This window comes from Chanodichthys erythropterus, chromosome 4, assembly GCF_024489055.1.
Source record: "Chanodichthys erythropterus isolate Z2021 chromosome 4, ASM2448905v1, whole genome shotgun sequence".
NCBI lineage: Eukaryota > Metazoa > Chordata > Actinopteri > Cypriniformes > Xenocyprididae > Chanodichthys > Chanodichthys erythropterus.
The window spans coordinates 3200056-3223323 of NC_090224.1; the positions used below are offsets into that span (position 1 = coordinate 3200056).

Consider the following 23268-nt stretch of genomic DNA (forward strand, 5'->3'; position numbering starts at 1 on the left):
GATTCTCATTGGCTAAAGAGCATAGAAAACATTTCAGGCACAACAGTTGGTGTGGTAAGTAGAAGTCAGAGTAACTGAGTCAAGTCTGTAGGAAATGATAACCCGCGATTTCCGCAAACACAAGAAAGCAGAGCGACGACGCAATCTCAGAGCAGTCTCTCTTTGAAACTACCAGACCCCCACCTTACTTTTTATGCACAAAATTGGATGCAACAAAGAAGCTAGCAAAGCATTTACAAATGTACAAAAGAGCACTACTCACTATGTCTTCCAGTTTCATGAAAGATAAAATGTGGAATCACTCCCATTTTTCTCTGGAGTAAAGAACAGAACCAATGCTACAGAAGCTACTGATCTTCAACAGTCCACCATTATGGAACCACGTCATACATAAAACTACTCAAAGAAACATTTTCAAAGTGTTGAATCAAGATAAGTCTGCCATACAAATGAAATAAACCAAATATTTTCCTTAAAACACACAGGGAAGGTGGAAGAAACTGTTTAAAGCGATCCCTAAAAGAAACACTGCCTAAAAGTTTGATACGTCAAGCTTGAATTACTGCTTGACTGGATCATTTCGCTGTCCCAAATTACATTTCCTGGAAAAGGAAAGGACAACATAAGCCAATAATATAATACTGCTATGGAACCAAAATATCGCTGAGTGTTTAAAGTAAACAATGAACTGTGATGAACTGCCTATTCGTGTCCCAACACCTTTCCTGACAGTGAACTGAAATGTGCCTCAATTTGGTCTATTTAAATGTAAAACGTCTTCCAGATTCAGCTGCCAACTGACGGAATACTATCCCAAATACAACATGCATCGAGTAGCTTGTTTTTGGCTTGTGCAGCAGCATGATTATGCTGTAAAATAGAGTTATTGCTGCTTATACATATCATTGTAGCCTTTTATGTGTTTGATATTAGAATTTATGAGAGGAATGACTCTCATGCCAGGCTATTTTACTACTGACAGTCTGACATATGACTGAGTCATATTCAACACATAAGCTTTACAGTATAATAAAGGTGCGGCATAATGCACTTTCAGCTAAAAGGTCATATCAAATCAGAGATGTTTTGGGAAAGTCGTTGTGATCCTCATGATTTCATCTAGTCTCTGACTTGACTCCTGTCACTTGTAAAGACTTGATTATTAGCAAATGAAGCATTGCTGTGTTTATATATCCAATATAATAAAGCAAAGGGATTCTACAAAAAAAGGTTCAGTCCTCCTGCAGACTCACATTGAAGATATAGTACCATGGGATGATACCAGCATTGATTATTAACTTTCTCAAAAGTTTGATGTCCCGCAATTCCAAAGAATACATGAAATGTTAACAGGAAAGCACACCATCACTGTCCTTTCTGGCAGGGGGGCTTATATACACATTCTGCGAGAAAGGTGAATGGAAAGAATACGACTGCTCTTGGATCCTAAAAGAGATTTTTGATCAGTGTTTTCCACCAAAGTCCTCATGCATGTCAGACAGCTACAGTGGAGCTAAGGCGAAGGGTCTCAGTAGATGAATGGTTTTAGCTGGGAATCAGATCTTCACACCGGAGGGTGACGTGGACCTGTCCCTTCCAAGAAGACATCATTGTTGGACAACAGGGGCTGAGTGGCCGTACTGTGACTGCCCACTGAGTTTAGCCGCTGGACATGAGAACTGGATTCCTCACGAGGCCCCGGTGCAACAGGCAACCTGGAGCTGAAGTTTAAGTAAATCTGAAGAAGAGAAAGGAGATATTGTGTCCATCACAAAGAAAAGGAAAAATCTTTTTAAAATCTACTGTCAAATTCTTAGAAATGTATTCACATTGGTTTAATATATGGATTTTTGTATAACTGAAATGACTGTAATCATGTGGTATAAAGTAAAAAAAAAGGAACATTTTCTTTACACTATGAATATATGTGACTAAAAATATATTTAAAAGCTTTTTTGAAAATGATTGAAGTATACACATAAAACATTATACAAATATCATGAATTATTAGGGAGTTGCACAACATAACATTTCACAACCTGAACTAGCCTTGTCATTAAAATATCAAATTATCTCTGGTCTTCTCTATGATACAATTGTCCTGATATCACATCAAAATTATATCTCTTACTTTTTCGACTTTCGACCAAAAAATTAATTTTAATTCAGAAATTAAAAACATGTTTATCACATTTCAAATAATTTTATAAACTGCATTTTCAATATACCTTTAAAATAATGAATAGATTAAAAATAATAATAATTAAAAAAAAATCAATGTTTTTAGTGCTGAAAAGAAAAAAAAGAAAGAAAGACATACATGTTTGGTGCTGTCTGAGATTTGCTGTTCGATTTTCTCCACTATCTTGCTAAATGAGGGTCTCTTAAAGGGGTCGGCATCCCAGCATGAGTGCATGATCTCATACCTGAAACAGCACCACAAGTTGCGCTGAACATTGGGAATGTTGTAGTGTATAAATGGTAAAAGCTGCCAGTATCTTGTTAGATTTTATTTCTGCAGAAAGATATTTTGACTAATTACAGCTCACACTTACATTTCACTTGGGGCAAACTCTGGTGACTCCATTCGGTATCCTTCCTTGATCATCTTATAGAATTTAGAGTCCACAGGCATTCCTGGGTAAGGACTACTCCCTATAGAAGCACATTATCAATATTTGGATTAAAAGCAGTATACCACGCCAAGTGAAAATAATTATGTGATCATTTTAACTTACCGAGGGAGAAAATCTCCCACAGCAGGATGCCATATGACCAGACATCACTCTCAAAGGTGTACACACATTCAAAGATGCTCTCGGGGGACATCCACTTCACTGGAAGACGGGCCTGTGCAGAGAATATCCTCATTACATACATTCCTTCCTTAATAACATAGGTAGAGCATGAAAGCAAGCAGTACAACACACATTCTTTGAAGGATTCAGTCTTAACAATTTACAATCAAAAGGCATGTTTGGAAACCTCAAATCATAGTGTTTTGTTCTAGTTAGTGTGATGGAAATATTTTATGTCGACATGAAATGCACAGAAAATGTAGACTAAGGATGCTCAGGTCAAAGACCAGTTGTTGTGACCAGTGATCTCCCGGCCGTAAATAAAGCTTAATTTCTACAAAGAGCAACTTGGAAGTCGTGTCAGGTATATGCTGCGCAGCTAAGAAATAGAAGATTCTACGCTCAAAAGTAACAGCCAAGTGTGATTGAGGTAGTGATAGTAGCTTTTTGACGGGACGCCGTCACCATACTTCAGGGAAGTATTGGATTTTATTGCAAGTATTCAGGATTTCAGGAAATTACCTCGAGATACTGTAGTATTGTATTAACAACTAGGAGTTGTTTAAATTGTCAGTGGTGAAGTCAGATATGTATTGAGAATTTCCACGACATTAGCAAGCTGTCGATTGACGTTACCTGACTTGGTTGCAGAATAAATATACAAAAAGAATACTGACTCAAAGACTCCAACACTATAGTCTAAGTTTGTTTTGACTGTTTGTTGCTTTGGGCTTTTTTTAGACCATGAAACCAGGATGCAAATTCTGGGATATAAGTCAACTGTCTTAAAGTTGCAGAAAATACCCCGTTGCTGGCTTGTTTGCCTCAACCTCTTGCCAATGTAAAACATTTGGGTAATTCATGCATGTTTAGTACATGTCTCAACATGGATAAACGCTCTTCTATTTTAAACTGATCATTTTGTCATTTTGCTTTAGGTGGGATGTCTTCACAGAAAGCTCTTGAGATAAAGCACATCCAACACCCACAGTAAACACTTTGTGTTAACTGACAGTCTTTTGCATCAATGCAAAGAAAAAGCTTCCAATTATAACAAAGTGTCTTATTTATGGATTACACATTCCTTTCTCGCAGCTTTTTATGATTGCGTATAGTTAAGCCCCGGTTCCTAAATGTCAAGTGTCATGTAAGAAAACTATGATCTGTGCTTGCTTATTCACTTAATCTGATAATTACTATACAGTGTGACAAGCAAAACCTAGTGGGAAAACCTACAAATGAAATAAAGTTGAGGCTAAAGTTGTTTATATGGTACATGTAATGACAGCTAATACTTACATTGCCCTTTACAACATAGTTTGAGTCAGTAGTGATGTCTCGGGCTAGTCCAAAGTCACAGATCTTGGCCACTCGGCCTTGGGTGAGGAGAATGTTTCTGGCTGCCAGGTCTCTGTGAATACACTGCACAAACAATAAACACACATGAAGAAATACTGTTCATCATACACACTAATATATTAAAGCAGAGACAGTATAAGGGGACCACTAAGAAAAACGAATGGGAGAAACTCTTGTTTTTTAGCGTGATTTGAGCCAAAGAAGGTAATACAGCTGTGTTCATATTTTATGGCTAATTTGAAACATGTTATTGAAATGGAATATTGACAAGCAGTTTTGGTGAATTCTACCTTTTGCAATTCAAGTAGGTAGAAGGTGTACTTGTATGCATAGAAGTTAGTGGGTCAGGACTGTCAGGCATTTACAGTAACAGTGCCAATATTTAAAACCCCATTAGCAAAAAAGTGTTGACCATACCATATCCTAAGTTAGCGTAGAGGTGCTGAAATGAAGCCACTGACAGAAAACTCACATGCCCAATTAACAGCTTGACTAATTTAGTGTCCTTCCACTAAACTGAATACTGGACCTGCTGACCAGGAGGGGAAATGTGATATTTCTCGGCATGGTCCTCTGTGAATGAGTGTGTGCATGTGCTTGACAACATGTGTGCATTTGTGTGTGACCTTGTGTAACCCGATCCTTGACTGGGCAGAGGTAATGGAATGTGAGCCAGTGGCATTGTAGAGGAAGGGAGAGAAGATCTGCAGTATGGGATTACTGCAAACACTCGGAATATAAAACTCTGTATCCGTCAGAAAGACCGAACGCAAACGGATTAAAAAAAAAACTAATCACTTACGTTCTTGGATGCCAGAAAATCCATCCCTTTGGCTACTTGGTAGGAGAAGCTGAGAAGATCCTCAGTGTCCAGAGTCAAGCCATCTTCCTGCAGAATCTCACTGACGGCATCTGAATCGCTGTATGAATCACCTAAAGGGGTGAAAAATTCTGTTAAGAATAGACAAGAAGGTACAAGATATGATGAGAAAAAAGACGAGTCAAGACAACAAGTTAAGAAAAAAGAAGGTATGAGACACAAAGAGCTGAGACAAGATGAGACGAGACGAGAACATACTAGACTAAAAGACAAGGCACAAGACAAAACGATGAAATAAGACAAGAAAAGGGATGAGATGATATGAAAAGAGATGGACAAGAGAAGGCACGAGACAAGAAGAAGTGAGACAAGAAGAGATGAGAACAGATGGCACAAGACAAAGAGATGAGATGACATGAGAAGAGATAAGACTATAAAAGAGACAAGATGACAACAGAAAAGAAGGGACATAAGATGAGAAAAAAAGATGATATGAGACAGAAGAGACGAAGAATATAAGAGAAACGAGAAAAGGAGAGACAACAGCAGACAAGTCTAGAAGAGGGGGCACAAGACGAAACAAGAAGAGATGAGTTGAAATGAGAAGAGCTAAGAGAACAGATGAGAAAAGACAAGAAAAGAGAAAGGATAGAGAATAGATGAGACAAGACGAGACAGGACAAGATGAGACAAAAGAGATGAGACCAGAGAGACAAAACAAGAAGATAGAAAATAAAGGCACAGAAATTAGAAAAAAGACATGAAATTAGACAAAAACAGATGAGATGACAATAAAAAAGAAACAAGGATAGATGAGAAGACAAGACATTGATCCAACCTTTATTAAGTGATCTTCTGTTTTCTGAGGACAGAATTCCCAATACAGAGGGCTTCATGGTCATGTACCCATTCCTGCTCTCACTGTGATCAAACATGAACTCTTTTTAGTGAACCCAGAAGCACTTCATACTATCATAACTAACTACCAGTTGCATTGATCCTACTTACTTTGGTTCTGGCTGCAGCATGATGTTTCTATAGTAAGAGTCTTCTCCTAGCGTAGAGAAGTAGAAAGATTCTCTCCTTCTGCGCAGGAAGTTCAACAGGTCACCAAAACAGCAGTACTCCGTTATAACTAGTGTTGGACCTGTGCAACAGACCAGTTCGGTAATGATGAACAACACAATACACACACAGACACACACAGGTTTGTTTTTGTGAATTGTTGGGACATTCCATAGGCGTTATGTTTTTTATACAGTACAAACTGTATTTTCTATCCCCCTACCCCTAAACCTACCCATCACAGGAAACTGTGCACATTTTTGCTTTCTCACAAAAACTCATTCTGTATGATTTATAAGCCTTTTGAAAAATGGGGACATGGGGTAATGTCCTCATAAGTCACCCTCTCCTTGTAAACCTATGTCATACCCATATCATTATACAAATTTGTGTCCTGATGTGTCACAAAAAAATGCACACACACACAAAAAAAACTTTGAAAAATAATATCTAGCCTCTCACCTCCAATAGTGCAGGCACCTAGCAGGTTGACAATGTTAATATGGTTGCCAAGATAACTAAGCACCTTCAGCTCAGACATCAGAGCCTCTTTCTCAGTGGCATGAGCACTTGCTGTGGGGCAAAAGACCAAGACAAATAAAACCATAAATAAAAAAACAACAACAAAAAAAACATCATAATTTCTTTAAAGTAATACATCAGAATACACAAACAGAAAATGTTCCCCCAGTGTTAGCACATGGTTCCCCTTTGGTTACTGTTTTGGGAACCAATTTCTAATGTTCTAGGAACATTCTTTTTAGGTTTTATTGTTTAAAACCATAAACCAACAATCCTGAATGTTCTGGGAACCAAAAATTGTGGGTTACTGGAAATGTTTAACCTCCTTCTTTTAATCATGCATGTCTGTGTACCTGCAGGTGTTTCATTACGCATTGTCATATTTGCTTAAATAAACACGCTGGTTAAACATGCCTTGGTGTTACTGTGCAACACATCTCCATATCACAAGATTATGAACATGCTTTCTGTTGCTTTTTACTCACGTTTGAGCATCTTCACAGCTACGGTCATCACAGTGTCTGCTTTGGACATGCCATAAGCAGTGGCCTCCACCACCTTTCCAAATGCTCCAGATCCTAGAGTTTTTCCTGAGGATGCAGGGAAGCAAAACTGTTTCAGAAAATTGATACAGCGTGAACGGCTCAGTTTCACTTTTCCCTTATAAAGTTGTTTACAATCTATGGATCAGCCTGGAAACTGGTCCAAAACAAGTTTTCAGCTGGAACATTAACTTGTTTTTGAATCAAGTAGGTGTGGCTTTTGGGGAAGCGTGATATGCTAGATCCTGTTGGATCCTGTTTGTTGACGGATACGGCTATTCCTTCATGGGGAAGATATGATACTATGTCACAAGGCGCTAGCTATCAGTGTCAATAAACCATGCACAGTCAATTAAAAGAAGTAAAATTCAAAAGGCTTTTATGCTTTTTGGTGCATTAAATCTTAAGATTTCCAAAGTTCAAACAAAAGTAATATTACAATGTAGAAAGATTATTTGGGATATGATTTACGAGGTCCAACAAGTCAAAGCAGACTGATTAAGGAACTTTACTCACCGAAACGCAGCTTATCTCTGGGAAACTCCCATTGGTGGTCGTATGGAAGCTGGGTGGGGTCAATGTACACGTAGCTATTTCCATGAATACCCTCTATGACTTTCCACTGTATTTGGTATTTAGGTTTCTGTAGGAGACAAAAATGAGAGAGGGAGAGAGAGAGAGAAAGAAAGAAATAGGGATGAGGGAAGAAATAAGCAATGATTGACGTTGCTAGACAAGCATAAACAACCTTTTACATCAGTTCCAGTTACTGCAAGTGTAATGAGGTACTCTGAAAGACAAAAGTAAACAGAGGCCACTAATAAAAGTGTAGTGTAAATGCACATAAATTATTCAAATACAAATGTGAACAGTACTTTCATGTGTGCACGTGTGTGTGTACACACATAGCCGATTGCTCCCCTGTTCAACAGTGTGAAACTGCACGGTGAAACATCAGGTCTTATGACATGCTAAGTAAATTGTTGTTTCAGAGTTTCCCTGAAGTGTGGGAGGGTGTGACTGGTAAATTACATTGAATTTGAATCACGCTTAATATCAAATAACCAAACAGAATAACAATTGGCTACATTAATTATTACTATAATAATGTGAGAAGTAAACAGTTCAATTTTGTCTCATTAATTAAACACCCCCATGAGTCAAGCATGTACTTCATGTGTTCAAAGACAAGCTATGTAATGAATGACATTTTACCTGCATGTATTTGTAGGACAGCACGATCAGAATGAGAACAAGGATAACAGCCGCGGCAACAAAACCAATGAGCAATGGTGTGAAGAGTTCATGAGGAACAGTGTTCTCTGTGAAGATTAAAACAACAAACAGCGGCCATCAGAAACATGCAAGATGCCATATGTACGCCATCAACAGCAAACCAGAAATGTGTTTCTTTTAACAAGGGATATTAAAATTCTGGCTAAAATGAAAAAGCCGATGATCATTTTTCCTGTTATGGCCAATAAACACATGCCAGACATTATAAAAAAAAAAAGAATATTGTACAATACTGATAAGCAATATATTGTGCATCCCTACTTTTAACTCCTAATGGATATAATTTGGTGTATTAATCACATTAATAAATTAACTCTAATGTAATTAAATGCAATTTTGATTGCAATAACACCTTGAGATTAATTGATTTAATTTAAGCGTGTTCCGCCTGTAAACTGTCCAGTTGGGAATCACTGCTCTATACAATGTGTTTGTGTAAATAAGGCAATCTTTTACAGGCATCAACGGATAATCAATACACATGGCTCATCCCTGAGGATCATTTCTGTTAGCACAAAAAACCACAGTAGATCTGATGCTTGTCTTGGGACTTGAGCCAGAGTGTCAATGGAAATAAAACACTATTATTGCACTAAGTGCAGACGTTGAAACAAAACCACAGTGTTTACCCTGTTGGAATACCTATAAAACAAAACATTAACATTAAAGAACCATCAATAATAATGAATAAGTGACTCACATAATGGAATAATGTCCAAAGGCCTTGCATTTAATGAGGTGTGAATAATACTCGCTAATGAACTGAGGTAAAACTCTACTGGAGATTTTTGTGACCCACTTTATTTCACATTTTGAAACTGTAGCTGTGTTTTTTTTTATGTAATGTGTGTGTATGTGTTCATGTGTGTTGTGTTATTGTTTTTCTGCGCTGTTCTGAACGGTGTAGTAAGCTCTTAAGCTATAAGAAGCTTTCTCTCCATTTCAAGTCAAAGAATGCAGACTCTGCAGGATGTAATCCCTTGTAAACCTGCCACTGGCTTTCACAGTCCTCTTCTGCTCCCTCTCTCTGTCTCTCTCTCCCCCTCCATCCTTCCCCATCCATCCATCTATCATCACGCTGCATCCAAGCATACCATCAAGCCTTCCCGCAAACCGCCGAACACCATAACACCACACATTTTTTGCATCTCACTCAGCTGAGGTTGAACAGCTCTAACAGTCCAGCCTAAGGCTCATTTTCCCACTGGTTTTCCTGGATCTACTGCAGCATAAACCTTGAGAGTCTAAAGCAGTTCTTACACATCTCCTAACAGGCTTTCCTGAGGCAGCTAGACTCAATTCATGCGCTCAAACCTCAAAACCTCCAGTCCAACTCCTGATGGACTCTACAAAAAGGTCAACGTTCAACTAGAGTTTTTTCTTTTTTTTTTTACTTCTGGCTAATTCAGTTGAGAAAATGCAAAAACAGGCAATATAGACAACTTTCACCAAACTAAACTGGATGTAGATGACCTTTTGTTAACCATTCTGTCTTCAACAATAATACCAGCACAAACTGGGGTGGAAAAACTTGGTGTTTTGCAACAAACCAAAACGTAACCCCCCCCCAAAACCCTTGAGATAATCTCGAACAGTTGGTAATGCTAGGTTTACAAAAGAAACAAGATTAGGGATAAAACTCAGCACCTCTGTTTATATAATAGCCTGCATATCTCTTATCCAAAAAGTCTGCCTACACAGGTTGAGCTGGAGCAGGAGTGGTGACCTGCAAGTTGGCAGCTGGTTTAAATTTCCTTAAAAAGATGCAGCCAACATACAATGCACAGCTGGAGTGAACGTGAGGAGATGTGCATTTCCTTTCATTTGGTTGTTCAGCCATTCCTGGGAAACCAGAAGCACCTGGGTCGAGGTCTCCGAGTCTCATTCCACTTCCTGGTTTTTATATGATGTGTAAGTATGATGTGTAAGTAAGATGAATACTAAACATTGGGACACTGATGACTGAAAGGATTAGTTCACTTTCAAATGAAAATTAGCCCAAGCTTTACTCACCCTCAAGCCATCCTAGGTGTATATGACTTTCTTCTTTCTGACGAACACAATCGGATAAATATTAATAAATATCCTAACGCATCCAAGCTTTATAATGGCAGTGAGCAAGGATCAACGAGCTGAAGAAAGCGTCTCCATCCACATCCATTCATCAGAAACATATTCTGCACGGCTCTGAGGGGTTAATAAAGGCCTTTTTGAAGCGAATTGATGTGTTTGTGTAAAAAACAAAAATCCATATTTAAAAAGTTATGAAGTAAAATATCTAGCTTCCGCCAGACCGCCTTCAGTATTCAAATTATGGAAAAAATGCAACTGGTGTTGCGTTAGTTAAGCTTTTTCCGTAAGTTGAATAGGGAAGGCGTAGGACGTACAGTACTGCGAGAGTTTTACACTTGAATATGGAAGGTGGTCTGGTGGAAGCTAGATATTATACTTCATATTCTGGATTTTTTTTTTTACACAAATGCATTGCTTCGCCTGTTGGATCTTTATTATCAGAAGGCCTTTATTTACCCCCCAGAGCCGCGTGGAATATGTTTATGATGGATGAATGTGGATGGAGGAACATTCTTCAGCTCATACTTGTTGGTACCGCTCACTGCCATTATAAAGCTAGGAGGCGTCAGGATATTTATTAATATTTCTCAGAAAGAAGACAGTCATATACACCTAAATTAAATTAGCAGAACAGATCATGTACACATATACAATTCAAAATTTTTGGGTGAGAAAGATTTTTTTTTTAAGAAATTAAAAATATTAAGCAGCACAACTGTTTGCAACATTGCTAAAGATAAGAAATGTTTCCTGAGCTACAAGTCAAAATATTATATTTCTGAAGGATCATGTGACACTGAAGACTTTGCCATGAATAAATTAATTACATACTAAAAATATATTAAAATAACAGTTATTTTAAATGTATTTCACAAAGTTATTGTTTTTATTATTTTTATCAAACTAATCCTTGGTGAGCATAATCAATAAAATAAAGGCATACAATGCTTATAATATAAATATTCGTACCTAACTGCAAAATGACAGAACATGCATAAAAGAACAAATAAATTTAAGAAAATAAAATTTGTGGTCCTTGTGTATCTTATTCTAACACTAATTCATGTATAATACTTAAAGTTTGCAGGATTGTTTTCCTTTCATGCACATTAGAAATATACCAGTCAAATTTGGCCATGGGACAGACTCCCTGGCTGATGCAATGACTACTCAACTAGGGAGAGAACCGAGACACACCCTCAGTCAACGATGGAAGAAAACCCCAAAACAAACAGGTCAACAAAATTAACAGATTTTTTTTTCTACTAGCACACCAAAGCAAAGACACACACCCTGACCTGTGACAAATGAGCACAACCTATACAAGCCGCACTGGGACAGTATGTGAGTTGATTTAATGGACATGTATGTGATATGCAAATGTGTATGTGATGTCCAACAAAGAAGCAGTGTCTGAATTCATAAAACCAAATCTCAGATATATTCTGGTAAAAAACACCTCCTGTATGACTTACTCTCAGAAGTTGCATAAAGTCAGCCAACCAGATTATACCCTGCAGATCATGAAAATGCTTTCCAGTTTTGCGAGTAGTATGGATCAGAGGGACAGAAAACAGCCTGTAGGCAGTTTGCGGGCGGAGTCGTCTGAGGCTGAGACTTAGTAATTACTAACTTGAGTCTTCAGTCATTGTCTGAAGGGGTGTGTGTGTGTGTTTGTTTGTGTGTTGTGTGTGTGAATGATTTGGGAAGTTGTTTTCTCACCGCTGATAGAGAAAAGAGTGTACACGATTTCCCCATTGGCAGATGCCACACATTCAAGGGTGGCGTAATTGTTCTTGGTTATGTTCAGACGGCTCTCCACTGCGCCTTTCCCAAAGGGAGGATTTGTCATGGTTACAGTGACAACATCCTCCTCCTCCTGAGTGGCATTCAGCAAATTAGAGCACCTGAGGATGCATGCAACACACTTGTCAATTCTTGATCTTGCACTTCTCAAGAACATGTAATAACTGTGTAGAACTGATTTATTTACAACTACAGTTTTTATAAATATGTGACCCTGGACCGCAAAACCAGTCATAAGCAGCACGGGTATATTTGTAGCAAAAGCCAACAATACATTGTATGGGTCAAAATTACATCTTTTATGCCAAAAATCATTAGGATATTAAGTAAAGATCATGTTCCATGAAGATATTTTGTAAACTTCCTACCGTAAATAAATAAAAAAAATATTTTTGGGAGTGGATATGCGTTGCTAAGGACTTCATTCAGAAGCACGTAACTTCTTTAAGTTCTAAGGATAATAATAAGCATCTCTCACTGCATTCAGGGTCTATGACAGATTTGTACTGATGTGTGTGAAAATAGCTCCTTGCTTAAGAAAGCAAAATAACAAGCTGTGAATTGACAGACCTCGAGGGCTCTTTTGTTTAAAAACATCAGAGTGGAATGCACTGCCATGTTCAATTGTTCAATTTTTAATTTTTATGTCTCGCTCCTCTCTCAAAATTAAGTATGAGTGCTACTGAGTTGAGTTCAATCTAAAGTTTGTTTAATATAAAGGCAGAACAAATAATCTCAACTGGTTTACATTTCTTATTCTGTCTCTTTATTGTTGAGTGATATCGTTAATTACTTTGTTTGGCATGATGGAAACCTCTCATCAGTGAAATACCTGTTTGCTGAGAAAACCACCAAATCGGTGACAGACAAAGTGAGCAACACACAAATAAGATCAAAGGACAAATTGCACTGCATGTTTATATGCTCAAATTGAAGCAGGTCATGTTATCCTGATCGGATTTGATCACCATGAGGAATTGATTGGATAAGCTTTTGACTAAGTCTGTGCTAAGGTGTTCTGACAACACTGTTATTATCCAAGAATAAACAGCCCCACGGGAGCGGCTTGTTCCCATCTTGTTGGGCGTTGTCACATGACTGATGGCAACCAATCGCTTTTGTGATGTCACAATCATGACAGAGTCAAATTGCTTATCCCCATGAATAATAGGCTAAAGCTTTGTTGTCCAATCATCAAACATCAAGTTAGCGCTAAGTGGCTAATCCATGCTGCGTCACAATGTACCCTCTATGTTAACACTGCTCAAGGGAGGTACAGCTAATTTCTGAAAGCAACTTTTGGAGCCCATTGTATGTACCTTTCCAAGTTTGCGGGTGTACTCGAAACTAACATAACTGTAGAAAGACACGTACCTTGAATGGGGTTGGTCACAGTAATACCACTTGATCTGAGGAGTGGGGTAACCCTCTGCCACACAGCGCACCTGTCCATCAATCGGCCCCTCATAGGACACAATCTGTGGTTTACCTAACAGTCAAAGATTGATTCAGGATCAGTTTTACAATTCTGATGAGTGAGATGGATGTTTGTACAGCTGTCTATTATTCTAAAATGTAGATTAAGTGACCTAAAATGCCAGATATTCAATATTTTGCAGCTTAAAATCAATAATTCTAATAGAAAAGAAAATGAATGATAATAAATGATAATGATAAATGTCTTATTTGCTGTCTTCAAGGCCAGTCCTTTCATATCCGTTTTTACACCACCTCTACTATTGTTAGTGGGCTTTGGCTAGGGTCTTACATAGACAATTGAGTTCTTTCATACAGCACAATACTCAAGAGATATGACTGATTACTAGTGAACAAAAATACACACAAAAAGTCATAATCACACAATTTCTATACTCTTTTCTGGCAAGTGGAAATGCAAATATTTTCCATTTGCATTAAATGTTTTCACTCACTTATGACATGAACTTCGAACGTTTGATGGACAGATGTGTCTCGGTTTGAGCATGAAAAGGTGTAAACGCCGCTTTCTGACACCTTGAGACGCACTAGTTTCAGCTCGCTCGTGTAACTGTAAAATAAAGAGAAAAAATATGAATTACTTAATAAGTATCTTTTAGTTCACTGAATTAATGGAATAAAATGTGGAGTATGCACAAAATGTGGGATGCACTAATATTAACATTCTGGTCGATACTGATGAGCCAATAATTATTTTCATGTTATGGCTGATAACCTATAAACCTATAAAAAAAACAAAAACCAATCACTTTAAATGCCACAAGTGAACTTAGACTTCACAACAAATTATGTAATTTAAATTATTAGTATTTTTAAAAATTAATTTTAAGTAGGGATGCACCGATATGAAAATTTTGGCAGATACCGATAACGATAATTCTTTATATTTGAAAGCCGATAACCGATATATTGGCCAATAAATTAAAAAATTAGCCTGATTACAAAAACAAAAGTCTCACCATTAAAAGCCATGTCCCAAGCATGCAATTATAATGTTCTCATTATAATATTATGTAGCTTATATGATAGACTTGCACTGTACGTTGCACTTGACTGTATTTTCCTTTTTGAAGTGATTTCAATCATATTTCAAGCAATTCAAAACCATCATGGCAAACAGTGCAAATAAACAGTGCAAGTGTCTCATCTGAAGGAAATAATCCATTATTTATCAGCTTTAATATATCGGCCCGATAACGATAACATAAAACATTTGCATATATCGGCCTGATACCGATATGGTGGCCGATATATCGCGCATCCCTAATTTTAAGTGAGCGTTAAATGACGGCAAAGGTGGTCTAAAGATAAAAACTGGTATAACGAATATTTCCAATATTAATAACTTATATTGTCTAGAAAACTGATATGGTACCAATAAGATATGCAATTGCTACATATGAAAAACAAGAATTGTTAGCAGTAATAAAATCATACCTATTCCCATGTGACCGGCTGGTAATGACATGATCAGTAGTATTGGTTAGTTTTACACCACTGTAGCTCCAGGAAAACATATGAGGCTTTGGGTAAGCGTCCATTACCACACGCAGGGACAGACTTTCTCCAGCGCGCACTCTCTTAGTGCTGTTATTCACACTTGTTAGGTTAATAAAGCCTTTATCTACATACACAAACACATAAAACATAATTTTATTCTTTGAAACAGCATAGCTATTGAGACTTAATAAAAATAAGTCTCGTGATTGTTTGGTAATAATTTATTTTACAGTGTCCTTGTTACATACTGTATGTTACATGTATACTTACTGAAACTAAAAGACAACTAACCTAAACCAGACAATAACCATATAGTAAGTACACGTTGTTAATTAAAATGACTCACTACTTAAATGTATAGTTACAATGTAACAAAAAACAACTTAAAATAAAGTTTAACCAATAGTTTTTTAAATTGAAAACGGTATTTGAAACAACAGAGACCTACCATAGATGTCGACCCAGACCGGCTTTGCACTGGTCCCTCTTTCATTCATTGCCTCACAGTTGTAACTCCCTGCATCCTGCATCGTCACAGACCCCAGACTGAGGATGGCGGTCCTCACATGAGAAATAGGCTCAGTCAGGAGACGTGAGGTCAGCTGAACTGATGGTTGCTTGGCACATGCAGAAAGAAAACAGACACAAAGCTGATTGGGCAACTCTGGAGAGATGAGGCCAGTCTTGGGTTTGTCTATATGTATAGGTGTGGCTGTTTTTATTATCTTTATATGAAACAAAGCATGTTATTCATATCTCAAATTTCAGTCTCTGATGCCAGTTTAATCTTGATGCAAGACTGAAGATCTGTTTACCTAGGTTGTGTTCACACAGCACAGGTTTGCCAAATCAATCAATCAATCAATCAATCAATCAATCAATCAATCAATCAATCAATCAATCAATCAATCAATCAATCAATCAATCAATCAATCAATCAATCTCTATCTATCTATCTATCTATCTATCTATCTATCTATCTATCTATCTATCTATCTATCTATCTATCTATCTATCTATCTATCTATCTATCTATCTATCTGCATCATGTTTGCTATCTCAATTCAAATCCAAATCAAAATTCAGGAGTTAAACTGGAATTTAAATGTCATTCTCAATTCACTTCTGAATGACACTCAACCCTGCTGACAACTGTATTCTGCTGCTTTGTAAACATGATCACAGAGAACTTTGAGGTGCACCTTCAACCACACAAGATCCAGTTTGCCTCTGGGCTAATGTCAAGAACAAACAACATTTAAATTCTCATTCTCAGTCTACAAACACTAAATTGATCATGGGTACATATTACCACATTAAGTAGGTAAACTGGGACGTGCACTCATACCTACTGTATGCTTTTCTATAAGTATGCTTTTGCAAACAGGTTTTACTTGATTGAAATGGTTGCTGTGTTTAATAAAGCCTGCAGTATGTGGAGTATATATGTGTGTTGTAATCATGAAGAGTGTCATGGTGTGCTCAGGTGAGAGCTGGTTACTTTGTGTCTTACCACTCCGCGTGGAGCCTTCCAATTGATTTTGATGTCGCTGTTGACATTTGAGGTGGAGCAGGATAGGGAGAGTTTTTCCCCCCGGGTGAGCAGCACTCTTTGAGGCTGACCCAATGTGATCAGAGGAGGCACATCTGGAACTAAAAGCAAAGAAGTATGATGCATTGTATCAAAGCAGCAGGAACATGTGGGAAAGGAAGAACAAGCTACAGTGGAGTAACATAGACATGCACATGTCTGGTGTCAGTCTGTGTCCTCTTGTTGTATTTATTAGGGCTGGCAATCAATGACTTTTTTTTAATCAAACAAATTAAATCATATGGCGATTAATGAATCAATAAATATTTGAAATGCCCCAAAATAAAAACATCACAATAAGTGGCTTTAGGAGTGTATAAACAACCAGATTTTTTAATGTTTTTGGAAGAGGTCTCTTATGCTCACCAAGGCTGCATTTATTTGATCAAAAACAGAGTAAAAACAGTAATAATATAAAATATTATTACAATTTAAAACTTCCAATGTCTTCAGTATCACATGATCCTTCAGAAATCATTCAAATATGCTGATTTGGTGATCAAGAAGCATTTCTTATTAATTTCAATGTTGAAAACAGTTGTAATGGTTAAAGGTGCTCTAAGTGATATCATGCGTTTTTAGGCCAAAACATTTTTTGTCACATACAGCAAACATCTCCTCACTATCCGCTAGCTGCCTGTCCCCTGAACACACTGTAAAAAAAAGCGCGGTCTCTGTAGTCAGAGGAGGAGGAGGGAGGGTCTAGCTAGCCTCTGTTTTGTTTGACAACACTTCGAATGTCAACAGGAACTTACTCCACCCAGGATCACTTAGAGCACCTTTAAGTAGTTAAGTCACTTCTGATCAATTTAATGCATCCTTGCTGAATAAAAGTACAATATTAATTTCTCTTAAAAAAATCTTATTGATGGCAAACTTTGAAACGGTAATGTGTATATCCCATCTGCTTTGAACGCATGAACATATCCTGCGTCAATGGCTCCTGCTGCCCATTTTTGTTTTTTTTTATTATTACGCTAAATTGACAGCCCTAATATTTATAAACGTCTCTTCTTTTTTTTTTTTCTCACCGAGGCGGACATTGAGTTGATATTCTCCGGATTTAACCGTGGCGCCTTCTAGAGTCCCGACACAGACGTAACATCCCTCAAAGTCCTTCCTAACATTATCCAACACCACACCCGTCTCAATACTGGATGAATATCGCAGACTGCTGGGAAGCGGCTCTCCGTCGCATTTCTGCAGGTGCAACTCTGTAATATTTGGGTCTGTGGCCAAGCACGGGATCGTGGCCATGTCTCCTTCTCCCGCAACAATGTCAAACACGATGCTCCTCCTGAAGGGATTTTCAGGATCTGCTGAGAGGAATGCTAAATCAAAAACCAATGAAACACAACCAAGGGGGCTTAGATCATGACATTACAGCTCAGAGAAAGAGAAAGAGTGTCACAAAAAGAGTGAAAGTGAAAACTACCCTCCATCATACCTAATAAACAAATACAAATAACCCACATCTGCAGTGTTAACATTTGTACAATGTAAATCTGCCCACTGCCAAAACCGCCAGGAATCAATTTGAAGATTTTATTAAATGGGATTATAAGAACATGCATGAAATAACACATGACAATGATGTATATATATTAAAGGCCATGCAGGCAACAGATGAATACAGACAGTTGGGTATTTAGGGCACCTAAAGCGTGTTTTTGGCACAATGTGGAACCACAGAGGAAGATGAGAGATGCTGGAGTGTGTGTTCATAGATAGAGAGGGAGAGCGAGAGTGAAAGACAAAATGAAGCACGAAAAGTGTTAGAAAGTACTAGAAGATCATGCAAACACATGTAACGTTGCAGACACACTGTCTATACAGTATCTCTTTTACTATACAGTATCTAATCACACATATACTGTTGCCAACAGGCTTGTACACACATAAAATATACAGTAGCTGCACTGACATGAAGATATAACAGACAAGGTAGGCTAAGACACATAAAGGAGGGTTCAAGACTTCTTTAAATACTGCCCTACAGACATGTTACTCAGCCCAAATTTATTAAAACCAATCAAAATACTCCTAAATGCAAAAGGCTGACTTACCTTTTACATACACATAGATGTAGCTCTTTTCACCAGACGTATCCTCACGACATGAATATTTGCCCATGTGATGTAGGCCTGCTTTGCTCACTTTAAGAATTGTTAGTTGACCCTGCCTTTGTTCCTCCTTCAGGGTTCGGTTGGGACGGTCTTCTCGCAGCCAGCGCACTGGATTGTCACCCTGACAACGCAAGCTGAAGTCGCCGTTCAGTGGTACTGTGAGCCGGGGTCCGTCTGGGGTGATAGTGGGCCTGGACCTGCCTGAGAGGAAACAAGAATGTGAACATAAATGAAGAAGAAAAGATTTGATAAACTTACAAGAGGACAGATTATTTGATGACATGACTTAAGTTATTAAACATAACTAAAGAGTCAGTGTACACAGCTAGTACCTCTGCAGACTTCATTATATTTTGTCAAATGCATTTGACTCACCAGTATAAAATGGTACTGGGTTTCCAAAATAAAAAAACAACAACGGTGACATACAAAATATACCAAGCACATACACATTTATACACACATACAAAACAAATCCCTCTCAAGTTGCATAAATGACAGTTAAGAGTGTGAAATAGACAGTTTCACAACTTAACAAATCCAAAAAATTATGTCTTCCGAGTTCCTCTCATACTAATTTCTCTAGAAATGGCAATTTGACAATTTTACAGAAGCTCTTAAAGAGTCTACATGGGGGGAAAATTACTGCTCCCTCCTTAGTTTTTGGATAGTATAGCTTCATTCTCCATTCAAAGTGCTACATTGCCTTATACAGCTACAAGGCTCAAAAGCAACAGGTTAGTGTTTTAAACTATCCTCCCCCTTATGACTATGAGAATAGTGAAAGTAAGTGAAGAAAATGAAAAAAAGTAAAGAATGAAAAAGTGGAAAATAATCAAACTGAAAAATTCTATGTAGCACGACAGTAAAACTATAAATGATAGTTGTATATAATACATTGAAAAAGTATTGGTGTAGGATTTACAGTGAAACAATTACGTTTTAAAACAGAAAGTCTAAAATAGTATTTTCTTGTAAAAACACTCCAATAATCTTTTTTTAGTGTTCAATTTCTAAAATGAAACAAAATAAAAATATATATTTAATAATGAAAGTGCGCAGAGACTATGTGACTAGATATATAGTGAATGTGATTTCACCAAGTACAACATCTTTGTTGATCCTGGAACAACATTCCAATCAACCAATCAGATTTGAGGGACAAGTTTACAGTTTATGTTAAGTCTTGGCTTAAGGAACAAGAGTAAGCAGTGAGCAAAGGGCAAAAGTGCAAGTAAATATCTGTTTGGCAGGTAAAAGATTGCATGGATACTTAAAGATTATGTAGTAATAATAATGTGTCCACTTGGTTCCTGGTAACTGGTAAATACTGTATTTAAAGCTGTCACTGCTTTCTGCAGTTTTAATGGATCAAGGGTCCTTAATTTAACGGCGAGAGGTGGAACAACTCAAATGTGAAGGAAAATGTTATGTCTTCAAAACGTGTTTAATAAAGCAAATATGACATTTCTGCATCTACTAATTTTGTCCCCCTGTTTATAAGAACATTTCTTTAGTTTCTGAGAATGTGAGGGACAAGGGGGTTGGGGGCATGCAATGGCTTCCATGGTTGCTTCAGGCTAACATGAGATAACATGATAAAACGTAAACTGTGGTTTAGCCTGATGAGTAGTTTGCTTAAATGCAAACTGTCACTCCATGCCAAGAAAAAAGGGCATCTGCAAAGTCAGGTGTTCTTCCAGAGAAAAACAACAACCGTTCATGATGATTTGTTTTCTCCAGTGATCCGAACACTGTTAACATCAAAAGGGCAAATAATGAGACTATTGCTGGTCATGCACACACAAAGCACCTCACAGTTTCTCTGGTAAATATTTAAACCATGCAGAGAGCGCTTTTATCTTAATTATACCATTACGACAACATTATAAGTTGTTGAACAGAGGTGATGTACGAGCTAATGATGCTTGATAAAGCATTATTGTTTGGGCCTTGATGCAAATTCAAAATGTATTCCCATTCAGACTCCAATTTTTCAAACCTCGCTCTTTCTGACTCTCTGAAAAATATGTATTTTGTACCACCGTTAGCCACATGGGGCACCCACCCGAAAACAGTACCACCTCCCTTCATACACCCACCAGAATGCAGACCTCTGGGCGAGATTACTAAACAATGTATATCAGAGCACTCTACTGTTAACTAGCCTATGTATATTTCCATGTAAACGATTTTCTCATGGCTGTTATGTAAAAGCCCGTAGCGCTCTGTGTTTGAAGGAACCCGATGCAAAAAGTCACTTGAGCGCTGAAGCCCTCTGGCGTTACAAAGTTGATCTTCAGATTCATGCCAAACCCACACCAAAACCGCATGTGTTCAGTATTGTCCACGCTCACTTCAAACCTGGTCATTTGAATTGTTTCATAATAAGGCTTGGACAACATAACCGGGTTTCTCCCCATTCTCCAAACACAGTAACACATTGTTGTGGAATTTAAATGATTGAACACTACAGATTCCCCCCTCAAAAAAGCAAAGCTATGTTCCTTTTTGGAAACTTAAATTTGTCAAATAAAAGGAACATTATTTTAGCAATTGAAAACTGTAGGACAAGTGGCATCTTTGTTTCGAAGCACGAGTTATACGAGGATAAAAGTCTGAACACATGATGCGCAATGGTCAGTTAACAGATGCAGTCCAGCTAATGACTCGCCCCTCATCTTTCAGAACATCCAGAGCTTATCTGAGCACTACAAAAGACCATCTGATACGTCCATGAGGTGCCAGCAAACGCAGGCAAAAAAGTCAAGTTGCAGCATGCAAAACAACTTCTCTGGCTTTTAGGAAATGTCATGGAATTGACGATAATTTACATATAACAGTTGAAAGGATAAGAGTAACATTAACTGCAAATGAAAACCCAAACTGACGCACCTTTTAAGAACTGTAGTACCTGTTCCAGCTGAGTTTAGAGCCATTTCAATACCACAACAAAGAAATGTAGGTACTTAGGGCTCAATAAGTTGAGCGCACAATTCCGCTTTTATCGACACAATCATGAATTCTTACATATAGGCTACGCGCGACGTGAATCTCTAATTAAACGCTTCAAAAACACACTGATCCTAACGTAAAGTGCTCGAGCTGCTCACTGTTGCTATGGCTACCTCCTCAGATGAACGCGATTTCTGTTTGCCGCTTTTTGGTTAATGAAAAGTTAATGAAAAGTAACAATATGTATAACTAAACATGTTTAATATTCTATATGAACCGCAAATTATTTTTCGAAACCTTTAAATCCTTGCTTAGGGGAGTCAACCCCCCCACGTTGTTCTTACCATGCCATTATATCTGAACTATATAAAGTTAATAATGTCACAGTGCGATTTTCTACCCTCTTTCCTTCACACTAATTATACCTGAAACAAGCTTCGTATTCCTACACTTGACGCGGAGACAGGCACGCGCGAGCTTGATGATAAATAATTGAGAGCAGCGCGCGAGGATCGGCTTTACTTTACATTCTCACCTGCAGCTCTCCGGTCAGTATCTTGTTTCAATGATCCTGTAACCGCTTAAAGTACTGGTATAGAGCCTCCAAACGTTAAGTGAATAGGATATGATTCACCGGGATTATCAGTGGAAATTCTCGTGAATTAGGATGTTTAATTTTCAGTTGGAGAAGTAGAGGAGTTCTGCACTGACAGAACGTGGACCGAGGTGCGAAAGCGCCTTATGTTAGTGATAGTACCCATTATGAGGGAAAATAAAAAAGCACACATGGGGTCGTCTAGTGATAACAGCCAAAATTTTGATTTCTATAAAGAGCCTACATGAATCTAGGGGAGTTTAAAAAAAAAGCAACAGGTCCATATTATTCTCTGAAGGTAGCCTAATCTGTTTTGTTTTTGGTAAGAATAGTTCAACAAGGCTGCCTCAACGACTCGCATCTAAAGGTGTATATAGAGCAAGTGCAATGTACATCCCTACTCTACAACTTTCTGGAATCTTTCCTCTAAACTTGGAAAACAAAGTGAGACCATAAAGAAGCATTGAAATGATGAAAGCCGTCCTACCTGGTTGGACGATTAACTGCAACAAAACAGTAAACAGAACGCAGTGATATTCCATTGTTATAATTCCATCTATCTCATGTGTGTTGGTAGTCTTGGAGCTCGATAATACCGCGGAACGGTCGCCAGCGGAGCGATCACTCCCGTCTTAAAGGGCCAGCGTTGTTTTCTACCTTGTACTCTGCGTGCGGGTCATGCGGAACGACGAGCGAACGTGGGCGGGGACAGGGAGGTAACAT

General features: G+C 37.9%; 1 protein-coding gene across 2 annotated transcripts; it reads right to left on the bottom strand.

Annotated features, from left to right (window-relative positions):
• Positions 1-975: 975 nt before the first annotated feature.
• kita (KIT proto-oncogene, receptor tyrosine kinase a) lies at positions 976-23177 on the bottom strand. 2 transcript variants are annotated; one of them, XM_067383670.1, is made up of 21 exons: positions 23033-23177; positions 18936-19196; positions 17901-18185; positions 16792-16931; positions 15727-15895; positions 15216-15402; positions 14213-14328; positions 13656-13770; positions 12198-12382; positions 8322-8428; positions 7623-7749; positions 7050-7154; positions 6505-6615; positions 5986-6124; positions 5816-5898; positions 4960-5090; positions 4098-4220; positions 2739-2850; positions 2556-2655; positions 2321-2426; positions 976-1738 (listed from the first exon to the last, which is right to left on the bottom strand). In XM_067383670.1, the coding sequence occupies exons 1-21, from the start codon at positions 23085-23087 to the stop codon at positions 1565-1567; spliced, it is 2931 nt and encodes a 976-aa protein (XP_067239771.1). In that variant the 5' UTR covers positions 23088-23177; the 3' UTR covers positions 976-1564. The 2 variants fall into 2 exon arrangements, with proteins under 2 accessions (XP_067239771.1, XP_067239770.1); XM_067383669.1 differs by having other exon boundaries at positions 17901-18200.
• Between the last annotated feature and the right edge of the window lie 91 nt (positions 23178-23268).

What these genes read in the sequence shown, in the direction of transcription:
- kita (XM_067383669.1), bottom strand. Translation starts at nt 23,087, where the DNA reads ATGGAATATCACTGCGTTCTGTTTACTGTTTTGTTGCAGTTAATCGTC. An exon ending in GTTCGAAGTTCATGTCATAA is followed by an intron (nt 13,771 to 14,212) that starts GTGAGTGAAAAC and finishes TTTGACTGTTAG; the next exon opens with GTAAACCACAGATTGTGTCC. An exon ending in CACTCTTTTCTCTATCAGCG is followed by an intron (nt 8,429 to 12,197) that starts GTGAGAAAACAA and finishes TAATCTTCACAG; the next exon opens with AGAACACTGTTCCTCATGAA.